At 45.0% G+C, this 17,099-nt stretch overlaps 1 protein-coding gene across 1 annotated transcript in view; it reads right to left on the bottom strand.

Annotated features, from left to right (window-relative positions):
• ITGA9 (integrin, alpha 9) overlaps window positions 1-17,099 on the bottom strand; it is a 263,996-nt gene that overhangs the window by 86,203 nt on the left and 160,694 nt on the right. The window contains exon 19 of the mRNA XM_004676316.2: window positions 14,995-15,145. Within this exon, the coding sequence (XP_004676373.2) occupies window positions 14,995-15,145 (151 nt within the window). The remainder of the gene's footprint in view (window positions 1-14,994; window positions 15,146-17,099) is intronic.

The raw sequence follows: 17,099 nt of genomic DNA on the forward strand, positions 1-17,099 counted from the left end.
TGCCTTGAAGTAAGAGGTAAAGCATTACTCAGGAAGCAGTGAGGTTTTAATATTAGAAAGGAAGCAGTAAAACCACTATTTGTATGTGATGAGATCTTTACCTAAAAATGAGGCCTAGATTAATAAAATTGAAAAACTCAGATATAAGGTTCAGTAAGGTCATCAGTTAAACTCAAACTAAACTTGAAAGCATTTTTAATAGACACCTCATAGAGATCTATAAAACATAAGGGGAAAGGATTCAATTTCCAATAACTGATACGTGCAGAATCTAAAGATGATAATCAAATGAGGACAGAAAGGAGGAAGAGTAAATAGGCAGATAGGAGATTTTTGGATGAGAAATCCCAAAACTAAAAAATGTGTATGTTCTTCCAAAATTAAAGTGCCTATTTAAAATAATTCCAATCACATTGCAATGGTATTTTTCTGAACTTTTAGAAGAATGGTTTATTTGGAAAAAAAAAAAAAAAACATGTGGTACGTGACAGCAAAGGCTGAAAAGGCATCAGCACCAAGGAGGAAACTCACTCCAGATATCAAACAGTCACACATATAAAGCCTCAGTGATGACAGTTCATAGTATGACCCTAAGGTAGACAGCTGAGGGTACAGACAGGAAATCCAACTGGGGCAAATGTAAATGGGAATTCTGACTATGAGGGGACGACTTCAAGAGGGTGAGGGCATAAGTAATGAAGTGTTTAACAAATCTTTTGGAGATGCTGACTATTTGCAAAAATTAAATTTGGATATCCACGTTTTTCTCCTTACACCAAGGCTAATCCCACCAAAGATGGACTGAAATTTAAATATAAAAAACTATAAAGTATGATAAATAACTGGGCAGGTATCTAGATGGGGGAGAAATTTCTAAGCCAACACCAAAATATGTAAAGAGGAGGAAGAGTAGGTGGATGAATTTGACCATAAGACAGTTAAAGACTTCTGTTGGACAAATGACTACAGAGAAAGCTAAAAGTAGAAGATAAATGCCATAGGCAAAGGATCACTATTCCTAATATGACATGTACAAAATACTTTGTGTGTCCCTTCATATAATATATACTCAAATACACCAATACATAAATTAAAAATACAAGAAGAAATTTGGGACAAACGTACAGTAACGATTCCTAGTGGTCATCACCTGGCTATGTCATCACAGCAGATATTTATGACAAGCAGAATAGAAACCCCCCAGTTAGGGCAGCAAGAAGACCCCTCTCAACCCCAAGTCTGGAAGCTTCTGAGAGCTGAGACTCTGCTGTCTGCTCCCCAAAAGAGAGTGACAAAGCCGCTCAGGTCCTTATGTGAAGCCAGTCACCAGTGTCCAGGTGCTGGTGCTCCTGGGAGCAGCTCTCAACCAGGGGCTGGCGGCAGCTGCTGGAGAAGGCTCCAGCACCCCTCAGTGGGACAACTCTCAGGGGTTGCTCTATGGACCCAGAGTTTTTCAGTGCGTAGACCCAGTTGCCCACTGTAGAACCTGGCTTGATAACCATTTCTTTCTTTCTTTCTCTGGTTCTTTTCTTTCACTTCTCCATTCTCTAACCTTCATCTCCCTAACTACTTGCATTTGAATTCTTGGCTCTGGTTGACTTCTGGGCCACCTAATGGTTCCAGAGCTTTGGTTCTTTCAAAGAACCCATAGCAGAGATGATCTCCAAGCTAGAAAAGGGGCTGACATTTCCAGCTACCACGCATCTGCCCACTGGGGCCAGTACAGAAATCCATGTGGACAAAAGACTTTTCCTGCTCTGGCAGGAAAGAGCTGCTGGCTTTAAATGGGGAGGGGGTGCAAGGAAGCCTGCAGACACGGCCTTCATCCATGACCTGTCCCCTTTCTGAAGCACAGACAGAAGGCTGTCCCCCAGTGAGGCGCAGCAAAGGACTGAACTCACCTTTCTGGTCAGGCCTGATCCTACACAGGACTTGATCACCAGGTGGGGGTAGCATTTTTCCACTTCCCAGTGGTTTCCCATTCCAGGGACATAAGAAATGAGCATACCTTTCCAAACCACTGAATTGTTTTTAAAAGAGTATTTACTACTTTCAAGCTGCTAGTGCAATCTAAAACTTAATGATATCTGACAGAGTAACCACAAAATACATGAAAGACACATCCTCCTCCTAGTTACATGTCCATGAACCATCCATTCACATGTTCACTCAAAAGTACTGAGATCCTATAGCATCCAGGCTAGAGACAGAAAGTAGGTGCTAGAGATGAATAAAAAAGTTCCTCCATCCTATAATATTTGGAGCTTATCCTCTAGCGGAGGGACCCAGATAATGAGCACCGTAGCATGTCACCATAGCATGTCAGGTGGTAGTTAAGTCATATGGAGAAACTCAGGGATAGAATAGATGTGCCTCCAACAGGCGACATCTGAGCAGAGACAAGACAGAACTGAGAAACTAGGCCATGTGAGTGTCTGGGGGAAGAGCCAGGGCAAAGGTATGAGCGTGGTGTACTGTGAGGAAGAGCAAGGAGGCTGCAGTGGCGAGGGCAAGAGTACAGGCTGGGTGACGTGTCCCGAGGGGCCACAGTGGGTCAGATTTCATACAGCCTTCAGATATTGTGAACAACTAAACTTTGCAATGAGATGGAAAGTCACGGGAGGGTTTTGAGCAAAGGAGAGTAAGGGGCAGGTTAGAAGCAGGGTGACCACTGATGGAGGAAGCCACTGTAGTTAAGCCTCTGGCAAAAGTTGTTGAGATTTGACCCATATGCAAACAGTGGTGATGAGGAAGTGCTAAGTTATGGATATTCTGCAGGCTCAGCCAATAGGCTAATTGTACAGTAGATGCTGGTGTGAGAGGAGAAGGGGACCCTGGAATGGCTCTATAAATTCCTGTAAATGGAATAAATTTAGGGGGCACTAGGATCCTACTTTGGACATTCTTCAGCACTATGGGAAATACTCCGATTCTTGATGTGGGTGGTGGCTAGGTGGGTAGGGCATGGAAATTATTGGTGTGTACACTTATGCGTATTTTTTTTAAAGATTTATTTATTCATTCATACAGAACTGGGGTACAGGCCAGAGATGCAGAGGGTGAGAGGATTCACCAGAGACAGAGCGGGGAACAGAACAGGCAGATCGATGAAGTACACTGCTGAGGGGAGCAGCGGGCGGGTCAGGAGAGGTCTGCCACGCCATGTGGTCACCTCCAGGGCAGGCGGGAATCGAACTCATGTGGAAGTGGCTTTAGCTTCTTTGTGCTGTGCTTTAACCCGCTGCGCCACCAGGGAGGGCCCACTTATGCGTATTTTTAACACAAATTACACATTTAAAAATGCTATTAAATGCTAAAAACATAACAGAAAGGGAAGCAGGTAATGTGCTAACAGTTGTTGCTTGGCCCAGGAAGAAGAGGCTCGAGATGTGACTGCTGGATTTCGCTAGCCTGCGGTTGTACCTGTTTGTGCATGACCTGTGAGTGACAGTCGCCCCAGCACTGTCGCTCTGGCTTGGGGAACCATCTCCTTTCCTCTAGTTGTGCACCTGTTCTTGTCATCTCTGCTGCAGTGCATGGGCTCTGTACCTCTTTCTCTCCTCCACAAGGGGACCCCCTAAATACTCTCGGCTGTTCTGAGACCCTCCTTAGGAGTCCTCAAGATCCCTCCCTGCTCTTGAATTTGTTTTCTCCAGCATATGTACCGGTTGGCATCTTTTTCTTTATGGAAGAGCCCGTTTCGATGCTTCTGCATGGTGAGCTGCCTACATGGCTGCTGTTTTATAATTTAGCACTAAGGAGAAGGAATATCACCTCTAGCCCTAGGAGTGGAGACTAATTTCCCCAGCCAGCCACTCGGCCTTGACAGAGCCTTTGGGAGACCTCCTGAGTTAGACATTAGCACCAGCTCAGCCACTCCAGTTATGGGGTCCCAAGTCTCATGAGTCTCAGGCATCAAATAACTATGCTCCCTTGGCCTCACGAGTCTCTGTTCCCTCACCTGTACAGTGAGCATAGAGCGCTCATCACCCAGGTTGTGGTGAGACTTCAGTGGATGCAGGACCTGGCACAGAGCTTGACAGATGCTCCACAGATGCCTGCTCCTTTCCCCACAGACCATCACTGAGCACTCCACGCCTACCCAGGGGTCTCACAGCCAAAGTGTACTTAGGGTCCTCATCAATAGCTTGGGGAGCTACCAATTAAAAGGCCAATAGTTAGGAGTTATGGCCTCCCTCAAATTTTGTGACGCATCCAGATACCCAAGGATCTTATTAAGATCAGATCTGACTCAGCAGGGGTGAGATCCTGCAATATGCAGAACTCATGCGCCTGTGCCATGTCTCTTGGGACACCCGTTGATGGTAATCCTGCAGCGAACACTCTCAGTGTCCTCCCAGGACCCCAAGACCCCTTTCTGAGTACCCACCTTATGGCTTCATAGAGCCTTCAAATATTGTAAACAACTAAACTTTGCAATCAAAGCCACCTTATGGCTTTGATAGAGCCTTCAGATATTGTGAACAATATCTAGCATTTGCTTCTGAGGGCCAGCACCTGTGGATCTTCTTGGGTAACCTGTCCCTAGGCTCCTGGGGTCACTGTCCCCACCTCACTCTTAGAGGGTGCAAAGTGCCTGGACTTGGATTTCTTGGTAAGTGGCCTTTAACCTATGGTCCAGCTCACGGGAGGACTGAAGTCCAGCTTCCTGGCCTAGAGATGAGACAAAGATGAGGCACGACCACAGCTCAGCGTGCCCCTAGGTATCAGGCCGAAGCTGCCCTCTAAGGGATTTTGCCCAGACTGCACCTGCCCTGCCCCACTCCCCTACTCCCTAGTGCTCCCTGGGGAGCATATCCTTCATGAAGCACTAGACATGTTTCGGGGACACTTAGCACCCCAAACACCTAAGTTCTTGTTTGTTTTTTTTTTTTAATTTTTTTTTCTTTTCCCTTAGCTTAGCAGTCCATTTTCATGGCTTTCTTTTTAAGAGTTGTTATTCTGCTTTATGAAAAAGATTTAAAATCCACCAGTCTCCCTTCCCCCTCAAAGTAGAAATTATTAAATTGCTGTTTTGCAGTCTATTAGAAAAAAGAAATCCAGAGGTTTAACACATGTTTTCTAAACTCCCCCACCTGCACCCTCATGCTCAGACATCTATCTGCCCCAGCCCTGAAGCTGTGGGGAACGTCTTTCTTAATTGATCAATTTCACAGCTACAGCTCTGTTGACGTTTCTAGAGCAAAAGGTAGCCTTTCCTTCCAAAAGCTGTGAATACACAAATGAAGCTTTTCATATATGTGAAAACTGAGCCCTGCTGTGGAACACCAAGGCCACGTTGTGATTTGAAATGGACATCTGGGTCTCTCCACCACTTCCTCACCACTGGCTGCCACAGGAAGGGCTCAGCCTTTCTCTCAGGCACACGGCCATCCTGGCATGGGTGTTCTCTAACTGCAGGGCCAGGAAAGACGAATGCAATAGCCACAGGTAATCCAAGTGAGGAATCACCAACCTGGCCTGCGGTGCCCGCTGCCTACCACACACCCCAGTCCTTTCGAGAGGGAAGGTCAGGGCCAGGAAAAACAACTCAGAAATGCTGAAGGGCTCTACAGAAAGTGGGATTTACCATTGGCAGCAGGCTGGGAAGGCCAACAGTAGGAAATAAAGAGCTTACTGCTGCATAAGAGTCTCAATGGGCTTGAAGCCAGGTAGGGCTTTTCTGCCTGGCATTATGCAGAAAGTTCAAGGTAAAGTCACCAGGGGGCTCGGGGCACTGGATTAAAAACAGGAAAGGGGCGGAAAAGACTTATTATTTTCTGAGTATCAATATCCACCCCCAGGCTCTCTTACAAGGGCAAGCAGCAAGTTCATTCATCATCTTAATGGCCCAGCCAAGATGACTATAAACATCTAAGAGTTGCATTTTACTTGGGGCTACTATTAACTTGAGGAGAGACACCAGAGAATACAGAACACAATGAAAATCAGTTCCTGGCTTGAGTGAGAGGGGTGGCAGAGTAAAGGGGGCTGTTTGAAACCTGCTTACCCACTAAAACATGACCCGAGAGACTACGCATCCTTCCGATGCTCAATGCTGACTTCCCAGCCCCACTGAATGCTTCTTTGGCTCACACACATGGATGCAGCTTCTGTGTGGAACCTTCTGCCTGAGAACAGGGACTCAGGGTACTGGCTGAAAAACAGGACACTCCCACAAATATAAAGGTATCCAAACATGTAAGTGTCTGATCTTTGTCGCTCAGTTTCAGTTAGAAACTAGATCTGTTTTATCACCCAGTACCATCTTGAGCGGTTTGCCTTGAAATTGAGAAAAGAAACTCCTGGGAGAAAAGGACCGCCCTTGCTGTGGTGAAGGTAGATATAAAGTGGAAGAATCACTTTACAAGAAAAACAAACTTGTGAGCCTTTTATTCCTTGTCTCATAAAGAATAAGCCATTGAAAGCTGTCCAAGCCAACCTAGTGTTTCTCTACCCCCCAAAACCAACTTGGAGTCTTAGTAACTCAGAAATCAAACCATTCATTCCAAAAAAACAAAACTTGAGTATTCCTGCTGGTAACTTCTGCCATCATACCTCTACATTAAGGTCACATTTTGGGAGGAAATAAAAGGACACAAGACCCATCCATCCGCCTCAATCTCTCAAGGAGATTAGGGGGTGATACAATAATTCATCGAATTCAGTCACAGAACCAATGGATACTGAGCAACCCTACAACTCTTATGGACCTGAAAGAGCTCGGGAAGCTCCAACATACATGACAACTGGAGGCGCTCTGTTGTCCCGGCTGGGCCCTTGTCACCCCTCCTCCTCACTGTGTCCCCTCTTGCCATTCCCAGATGTAACCTCAGCTCCTGGCATTCTGGGTTGTAGACTTGCTTTTTTGGTTCTTCTTCCAGGAGGTCCCAGCCTCTGCCATGTCTTCTGTTTCCTCAGTCCAGACCCAGCGTCAGAAAACACAAGAGTGCCCTTACCTGCCTACCTGCTGAAAATTCTGAATTTTCCCACTGGGCTTCCCAGGACCTGATATGCTCCTCTAGCCCTCTGCCTAGTATTCGGTACCAAGCACCTGGCCCTGCTGTGTCTCTGGAGCACATCAATCTCATTCTCTACACCCTTAAATTATCTATCATATGCATCACATAGCTGAACACTTATAAAGCTTGGACTTTAGTCAACATCACAAACCAAAATTCAAATATTTCTGCAACTAGTAAGTAAATGAAAATAAAATATCCTTAAGCATTATTAAAAGCAAACACATAGGCATCACAAAAGCTAGCACAAACATGTAGCTGATGTCCACTTACTAAGGGTCATATTACTTTCCATGTAATTTAATTTTTCTCAAAAGCAATTCATTAAACATAAATTCACTTTAGCACTATCTCTATTTTTTTTTTTAAAGATTTATTTATTTGTACATACAGAACTGGGATACAGGCCAGAGGCTCAAGAGACTTCACCAGAGACAGAGTGAGGAGCAGAACAGGCAGATCCACGAAGTACACTGCTGAGGGGAGCAGCAGGCGGGCCAGGAGAGGTCTGCCGCGCCATGAGGTCACCTCCAGGGCAGGCGGGAATTGAACTAATGCGGAAGTGGTTTCAGCTTCTTAGTGCAGTGCTTTAACCCGCTGTGCCACCAGGGAGGGCCAGCACTATCTCTACTTTTATCCATGAAGACACACATGTGCAGACACACATGATCCTTAAGACCAGGAATGTTGATTTGTTTAAGAGTCAATAATCTCTGACTAACATGCTAGGTCTTATAACCTTGTTTGTTACTCCCTCCACATCGGCATATTATCCTGCTTTGAAGTAGGTGATCCATCTATCCCTGCTGATTGAGTGAACGACCCTATCAGGTATGTGTTCATATGCGGGGGGAGGTATCACATACAAGTAATTCTCAGAACATCACATTTCATAGAGAGAGCAACTGAGGCACCAAGAGAAGACCCTTGGCCCAAGGTCATGCTGATGGCAAGAAACAGGGGGAGCTTCATCTCTGCTTTAACTGGTAGCCAGAGCCACAAACTCTTTCTGTCTACCCTGGCTGCTTTTTACTGTGCAGCTCTTCTAAGAACTTCTTAAACACAAACTCCAGGTTAGCTGCTCCTTACAATTACGGCAAAGGATAAGTATTCCACTTTGCAAGTAATTTTCAAAATGTCAATAGCTTTAAAAATTCCACAGGTGGAGAAAAAGGAAATCTCCTAAACTGCTAGTGGGAATGCAAACTAATACAACCACTATGGAAAGCTGTTTTGAGGTTTCTCAAACTGCTAAAAATGGAGCTTCCACGTGACCTAGTAATCCCACTCCTAGGTATCTACCCAAAGGACACAAAAACACTGATTCAAAAAGACACCTGCACCCCCATGTTTATTGCTGCTTTATTTACAATAGGAAAGACATGGAATCAACCCAAATGCCCAAAAGCAGATGACTGGTTTAAAAAGATGTGGTACATATACACAATGGAATATTACTCAGCAATCAAAAAGACAAACATATGCCTTTTGCTGCAACATGGATGGAGCTGGAAGGGATCATGCTTAGTGAATAAGCTAGAAAAAAGAAAAGAAAAAGAAAAATACCAGGTAGTTTCAATCGTAGCAGGAGCATAAAGGACGAGGGGTGGGAGGGGGGTAATGGGAGGGGAGTGCACGGGACTATGGTGAGGGCACATGGGTGACTTGGTGATGGTAAGTCCACGGGGATTACAGCTGAATGTAAAAAGGCACAAAATGATGCAAAAGTAAACTATTATAATTAAAAAAAATCCACAGGCAGTGTTTTTGGGCTCACCCTCTTCCATTCTACATTCACAAGTGGAGTCTCAAGACTCTTTGGCCAGCTTGTCCACATCTCCACATCCCAGGGACAGACGTGAAATTAAATCAAGGTTGCAGACGGAGTAGGTTCTATCAGAAAAATAGATCTATGCAGCCAACAGGCAGCCCAGAGGATGGGACCAGAACATATGGAAAACAGCTAGCAGTAGGTCAGAAAACGGTGGCCTGCAGGCTCGATGAGGTCAGTGGACATGTTTTGTTTGGCCCATCCAATATTCAGAGAACATTTTAATTAGCTGTCAAAGTCATGAGAATTCATGTAAAAATGTGGATTTCTGGTTTTTATTGAAAAATAGGATGTCTGGCAGTACTGGCCTTCACTCCCACCTGGCAAGCACCGACTGTGGCTGAGAGCTGGCCACCCCCGGTGGCTGGGGCTGGGCCCCTGCGTTTTCCCGCCAGTCTCCATGGCTTCTGATAATCCCATGCCTGGCCCTGCCCCTTATTTACAGCACACACCTTGCCCCACCCCCTGCACTTCAAGGTGTGAGCCACTGATTCTCATATTAGAGTCCCAATGAAATTCTTTCTATTAGACCAACTTAGAGCTTCTAGAAGCCTAAGTGTGAAGTGCTCAGGTTGGAGAGACGTCCACCCTGTGGGAATTTCTAACAGAAACTGGTGAGCCCTGCTCAGATGACTCCCAGTTTTCAGGGTGTTTGAGCCCACTTCCAACTGCCAGCATCTGCATCCTGTACCTAAGGCATTTCTCTAGAACTTTACATGTTGTTCTGGCTGAGCACAGAATCCTGGAGAAGGACAAAAGAACTGGAGAAAGAGCATCCCTAGAAACTCAACTTGACTCTTTGGAAGGGGTATAAATCCCAGCTTCCTCACGTCTGAGGCTTGCGTTTTGCATTACTTCTCAGAGTCGTCCCTGGGGGATTAAGACTCATTGCCCACACAGTAGCTGGTTAAAAAGCACCTAACTGTCTCCGCAGCCCACATCACTTCTCCACCTCCCTGCCTCTGTTTCCTGAACTTTCCAAATAAAGGAATTGCCTTCAATCCTTGCTTCAAGATCAGGCTTTGGGAGACCCAAAACAACACAGCACTGTGGACAAAAGATTGGGTTTCTTCCCCCTGGTCGTCCTCATTCTCCCTTTTCTCCCAGCATGACTTTCTCCTCCACAGCAAGCTGCTCTATCTCCTTTGTACCAGAAGGTCACTGGGGAGTTCTCTGGATTAACTCTTACTCTCTGTGTGTCCATTCCTGTTTCTATGCCAGTCAACACCATGATGTACATGTGAACCCTGCTCCTCTGAGCATCCCTCTTGGTCAAATGAGATGTTCATGAGGGAAGGAGCCTTACCTGAGCCTTCTTCAACACAGAACGCAAGCACAGCATTCCTAAAATGCCCCAAGGTCACCTGCCAGAGGAACATTATTGCACTTTGTCCCCTGGGGCAGTTTCACTTCCTTTGTCCCTCCTCCTTTGTTCTCCTTTCTTACCTCATGTCCAGCTCTCTCTCACTACCCAAATAAACTGATATTCTTCACCCACCCACCTTAGGTCTATGTTTTGGTACCAACTCTTCAGAGGCCATTTTGTGCAACCTGAGACCAGCTGTTACAACAGTACAAAGCTTTGCCTTCATATCTGCTTTAGAGCAACCTTTCCATATCTCTGTAGAGCAGGAGGCAATCTGTGCTTTAATTGCTCGCTGACAAGCTTTTCACCCCCACTAGGCTATGAGCTCCTTGAGAAGGGGTACCAGTTCTCATTCATCTTTGTGGCTTCATAAGTGCTATCCAAGCAAACCCATTCCTGGTCTCCAGAGGCAAGAAGGGCCAAAGCCCTTTTTTTGCCAAGTGGCATCACAGCAAGAAACTAAAGATTTATTTGGACTCCTGACCACATGGCTGTGCAGTCACATTATATTCTGTGTGTTGTGCTTTGGGGGCTTTTCAATAGAACCCCATGTGACTATGGCTCCTGAGTTTGTGATGCCATGGTGCTCCAAGCTGCATTTTCTCCATTTGTCGCTACTCTCCTTTTAACTGTGCACAACCCCCACCCGAGAGGTTCCTCTCACTGCTCCACAGGAGGCCATTATATGACCATTATATCCTGAGCTCCAGCCGGACAGCACACGCCAGCCATTTGGGCAGCCACCAACAAATTAAGTTCCCATTTTATTGAGTGTTTTCACGTTAGCTTCATTTAGGCGAGAGAAAAGTCAGCAGATGGTCATACACGTGTGTGCCACATTTTTATAAGCAGCTTTCCCTTAAAGAAAAGAACCAACATAAATCTACGAAAGGGAAGACAGAGAAATCTAGCTCAGGAATATTTTTTGTCTGATCCAGAAGCTAATATATTGCCATTGTATGAGGACAAAGGAGACTAGAGATCTTGGAGGCTGGGTTCTAAGTTGCATTGTGACTTTGGACAAAATTGGATAATTATCCTTCATCCATCAACCCACTGGTCTACACCACCTGTGTAGCCAAATGAGGTATCTGCACAGTTAACACCTGAGCTGAGGTTTGCTGGAAGGGCAATTCAACAAAAATGAGGGAGTGGGGTATGTCCTGGGTCAAAGCAGCTTCAGTGATAAATTGGATAAATTGACTGGATTGGAGCGTGTATGGTGGGGGATGGAAAACAATGAGGCTTGGGAAAAAGGGAGGCAGGAAGGACCTGGTTCAGAAGGGCCTCTTGTGAACAGCTGAGGATTCTGAACTCCGTCCTAAGAATGTGAAGCAGGAGGGTGACAAGATCAAGTTCCTTCTCAAATTTTTATGACATAACTAAGATCATGGGCTTATCGTTTAAATTATATACTTATTGTGGTAATGTTTTTTTCTTTTACATAAGTTTATTATTTTAAAAATTTGTCAAAATAATTTTTGCTGGCTTCTATAGAATTAACACACTTTTATTCAAGAATGTCTATCTTCTTGAGTGCTTTATCTGTAAATAGTTATTTCTCAGGAATAGCTCCCCAGTGACAGTTCACATTCCCTAGAACGACCAGAAGGTCATCACCAGCAGCCAAAGGCTTCCCACATCTCTCTACCAAAGCTGCTTCCTGCCCTCAGGGAACATGGCCAATAGCCAGAAAGTACTGGAGAGCTCCTGGCCTCACTGCAGAGTTTCTTCTTGGGTGAGTGACAGGAGCTCACGGATATATCTCCAGCAGCTTCCTCAACCCTCAGGGGATGACTCAGAGGTGTCAACAGACTGTCTCTGAGTCTCCTGGCAGGACAGGGCGGAGCTGTCTGTGGCCCCACATCTGCGCATGCGTCCTCACCTCCTGTCTGTCATCCCTTCAGGTCTGAACACACCACACCTACACAGTGCCTCCCAGGCCCTTTCCCCCAGCAAATGACCTGAACTATGTCATCATGTCAGAGTCGCCTCTGGGAGGAATCTGAGTCAAGAGAGTTACTAGGATTTCATACATCTGAGGATATCTTTATTTGCCTTCACCATGGAAGAACAAGCAACAGGCTCTAGCATTCATAATTCACAAAAATCGTTCCAGGTTTTCATATTAGTGTTACAGAAGCTGTAGAAAGCTGTTTAGTTTTCCATTAAAGATAATATACTTTGTTAAAGAATTACTTTATTAAAGTTGACAATTTCATGAATCTGCGTGTAGACATGGACTCTTCTTAATCTTTTGCCTGATACCTGCAGTACGTGTTCAAGCCCACGGTGCTTTGCTGCCATCTACTTCTGCCTTCTCTCCCTGTTACTGGCGCTTGCTCCCCTTGGCTGACTCTCCCACCTTCCACCACACCACCTCCACACCTGTCACCTTCACTGATGGTTGCCCTCCACACTATGAATCTGCTCTCCACCCTGCTAATGCTGCAATGTCCTGATTTAGGACATTTTTAATTGTCCTTGCTTTCTTGGTTTCGGTGTTAGGAATTGTTATGGCCGCCACAAACTTTTTTCTTGCTTGTTTCTCAGTCCACTCCATTTTTACCCAAGGCCACTGTTTGACAATCTGGTGTTTTACTATGCCTCTTTCCTTTCCTTCAATTTCATCAAGAGCAAACATCAATGCTCTGTAAAATTTACATTTTTTTCCTATGAATTGTGTCTTCAAAAGCCCTGCTTTCCCTCTGTATATGGAGTTACACTTTTCTTAGATTCTGTGCTAGAAACTTCTTGCAGGGTCCATGTTGGTTCTTCTAGGTCTACAGGTGGGGGGCTCCCTTGTTGGCCCCTCACTACCTAGTTGGGTGCAGTTAGTCGTGTTCTGGCTGGTCAGTGGCATCTTGGTCCTCCATTGCTCAACCCTGCACATGGTTGTAGCCATAGAAGGGGATATTTTGTTCCCTTCCTGCTACACTGAGCATCACCTGGACCACCTGCTTTTCTAGCTGGCCCTGCACCCACACAGCTGTGTGACATCACTGTGTCCTGACACTTTTGTGAACTAACATTCACCACATTGCCAAGAGCTCCTTATACTAGTCAGTTTTCTACCAAGCTGAAGGGTTTCCTGCAGCAAAGATTTTCAAGGATTCAATGGCAAGGGACTTAAATAACATGTTCCCATTTTCTCACGATTAGGTACAGTGCCTAAGGATATACCTGTGTCCTCCTGAGAAGCACTGTCTCGGCTTTCTAGAGCTCCCCCGTCCAGAATAGAGGCTGTGACAGGACACAGTGGCCAGTGAGAACACAGGGGTGGAAGTGATACACCCCTGACACTTCACGGGGACAATTCAGCTGAGTAGATTTATGCTCTGGGACACTTCCCCCACCTATTTCCACCTTATAAATCAGATCAAGGCTAAAATTTATGACAGCACAACCTTACGCAGCCCTTTCCCTGATCCATCCTGCTTCCCTTACTTGTCTTCTCCTGAGAGTATTCCTCCAATAAATCAGATCACCGGATTTCATGTACTAAGGAGGGAATGAGAAAAATGTATGTAAGGCCCCTGGTGGCCTATAAATGCAGCTTCCCTTACCCCAGAAAACTGTGGAACTATTTGGTGATAATCACTTGCTCAGACTAATCTCTATAAGACTTTCATTGTTATATTATTAAAAAGACAACTAAACAAGAAATCATCTAAATATCTAATCGTAAGGATTTGTAAGCAATCCATAGCATATCTGATGATGGAGTATCATGCAGTCTCCAAGCTCAAATGATAGCCATGGTGAAGGGAAGCAGAGCAGGACAGAGGCTACTTCGCTCAGGAAATGACATTACTGAGTGTGTCCTACACACTGACAGAGCAGAGCCAGCTATCCAGGAGACAACCATGCTCAATCACTTAAGAGGATGACATGTGATGTCCATGAGCAAAACCATGTCAAAGTGCTCAGGAAAAGCAGTTACTCCTAATCATCCCATCAGAGATTCTGATTCTATTTTAACACAGACATCAAGGCAATATGTTCAGTGCCACACACAGTTTGAGACACTACAGAAGTTTCCACCAGAAAAACTGTCAACTGAATAGCCTCAGGTAGATGAAGTCTATCTGAGTCTACTCATTTCTCCTGCTGCCCCCCAAAAGGCTGTTATTCCTTCTTCCTAAAAGGGGTTCATGGAAGCAATACCAGACAGGAGTCAATGCCAGCTCCTTTTCTTTCTGAGTGGCGCTATTTAACCTTCAATTCACTCAAATCATTTAATTCACACTACCAAAACCCCCTCAATTCATGGCAATAATTTAATTTCCTCAATTCAATAAAATATTTCAGGAATAAATAAATATGCAACAGTATAGGCTGACAGAGCTAACCCTCTAATGGAAAACATCAAGTGCATTGCTGGCAACAAGTATGATAAACAGTGATCTGTCCTCACTTCTTATCTTGTTTTTCACAATTGACTGATAATTGGAATTCTTTAGAATGTGTGTTGTTGGAGACAGGGACTATCATCCAGACAAGAGGCCAGACCCATGACTGTAGAGAAGGGGTTCCACAAGAGTGGGGTGGGCAGCTGTGAGAAAGACACTCTGTCACTTGGTAGGCATTTTCAGTTTTTAATTTTGCTTCACCAACATATTCTAAGTCCAAAAGGAAAAAATCCAAATAGCTACAAATAACACTCGACATAAAGAGACAGACCTTACAGAATCACTGTTGACCCCCAGCTAAAAGGAAAGTCAGAAAATGCACCACATGGAACAAAGGCTCTCTTTAGGAGGTGCAATTCTTACCTTCTGCCACATGTTGATGAAGAAAAGCTCCCGGGAAACATTGAATGATACGTTGGCATCATAGGCATCGTCCCCAAGGTTGGAGATGGAGATGTTTAGGGAGATATTCTTCACAGCCCCCAAAGCTAGATAAGGAGTTTTCTCATCAGTGCTGCAAGGAGAAGGAAAAGCAGTCAATACCCTGAAGTTCTCACTAATTTGTGGCCTCTGGGAGTATCTGGGAGAGGGGGACAGAAACCCCACTGGGAACAGAATGATGAGTCCTAGGAATGCCACTAAGCAGCCCTATGTCCTCAGGCAGCCAGCTTTTGTAGGCTCAGTTTTCCATGGAAGCACAGGAGGTTCTGTTGCTTAAACAACTAGGCCATCTGTAAAATTACATAAGACAATTCCAAAATGTAGAATTATGTTGTATATTAATTCACTGAAATATTTTTGAGCACCTATTCTATGTCAACAAAACAGAGGTCTTGCCTTCTTGGAGCTCCAGGGAGAGAAAAAAAAATAGAAAAAGAATAAACACACAGGTTAGACGGCACGAAAAGCTATGGAGAAAATGCACAGCAACAAGACAGACAGACAGAGGGTCTGATATGGAGAGCAAGTGGGTTGTGATTCTAAATAGGATGTCAGGAAAGCCTCACTGATGAGAAAACCTCTCAGCAGAAGCCTGACAGAAGCAGGTAAGACATATCAGGGTACTAGCAGTGGGGCTGAAGTGGTCAAGGAAGAGGCCAGTATAGCTCTGAATGGCAAAGAGTCCGCAGCAGGCAGTCTCCTTGTAAGGTCCTCAGTTGACACTAAGGTGGGAGCGTCTTCAGGGCTCTTAGCAGAGGAGAGGTGTGACCTGACTTCCATGTTTAAAGGCTCACACTGGCTCTCGCTGGTGGAGAACTGCTGTTTAACGGCTCACGCTGGTGGGTAAGAGGCTGGGGAAGCAGGGAGCCTGGTTAGGAAGCCATTGTCAGAGTCCAAGAGAACATGACTCAGACCATGGTGGTAGAAGCTGTGAGAAGGTATTCTGGATATACTTCACAAGCTAGGCTGATAGATTTTGCTCATGGATTGGACAAGCGGTGTTAGGGAAAGAACAGTCAAGGGTGTTCTTAAAGTATTTTAGATTCAGCAACTGGAAGAGAAGCAGGAGGAGATGGTTAAGGGGGGGAGGAGATACAGGGAAATGGCACATGGAGATGAGGATGAAGACAGGAATGATGGAGATGAGAATGGGAACAATGATAAAGAGGCACACGAGACATGATTACTGTATGATGTGAGCTTTGGAAAACAAATTTAGGTTGTGTCCAACCGGTTCACTGAAGATGTGACCAAACAAAAAAAGGCTCATGTAAGGAAGAGTTGTCACTTTCGGCTGCTTAGCATCCCGACACCTTCCTCTTTGGGAGGTGGAGGATCTCCAGATAGGAGGGGAAAGCTTATCAGCAGGAAGAGGGCAGACCTGAGTCAGGGTGGTAGTGTGGCCTGGGTATGGAGAACAGACATTGCCAATCAGGTCTGTGAACACTGAGTGTTGCTCACAGATACCAACGCCTTCCAGGATCGCCTGAGTGTCTACAGAGTTGAGGGCATAGAGGCGGCTTCCTTCGCTAAGGCTTGCCTCCTGTTCCCAGCCGATTTCTGTCAATTAGCCCATATCCACCCCAAACGTTCCTCTTCTGCTTAAATTAACCAGCACATGTTCATTGTTGTTTGTGGCCATTAATACAGTTAATACATCATGAAAGAAAAGAGAACTATCCAAAGTCTCAACAGGCCATAATACTTTGAAGTATGAATTTGGGGAGGAGGAGTTATCATCATCCCTTTATGAAGAGAGGACATCACTTTTCCTGCATGCCTGGCACCTCCACAAAAATAACATGGGTAGCGGGAGATCTGATGGCCTTGCTTTTGGAAGCAAGGGGTCTAAAGATCCAAACAAGATGTGAAAAATTAACTTGGAGAAAAGTTTCAAATTCTTGAATGGCCTCCAATAAATGAAGACCTTGACCTCAAGCTATTGTGGCAATTATTTATTATTGTTGGCCATTTTAATTTTAAACAACTGATAGGTTATTTCTATCCTCCTGTTTGCTTTTAGAAGA

The sequence above is a fragment of the Condylura cristata genome, unplaced genomic scaffold (assembly GCF_000260355.1).
Source record: "Condylura cristata isolate star-nosed mole 26May11 unplaced genomic scaffold, ConCri1.0 scaffold00004, whole genome shotgun sequence".
NCBI lineage: Eukaryota > Metazoa > Chordata > Mammalia > Eulipotyphla > Talpidae > Condylura > Condylura cristata.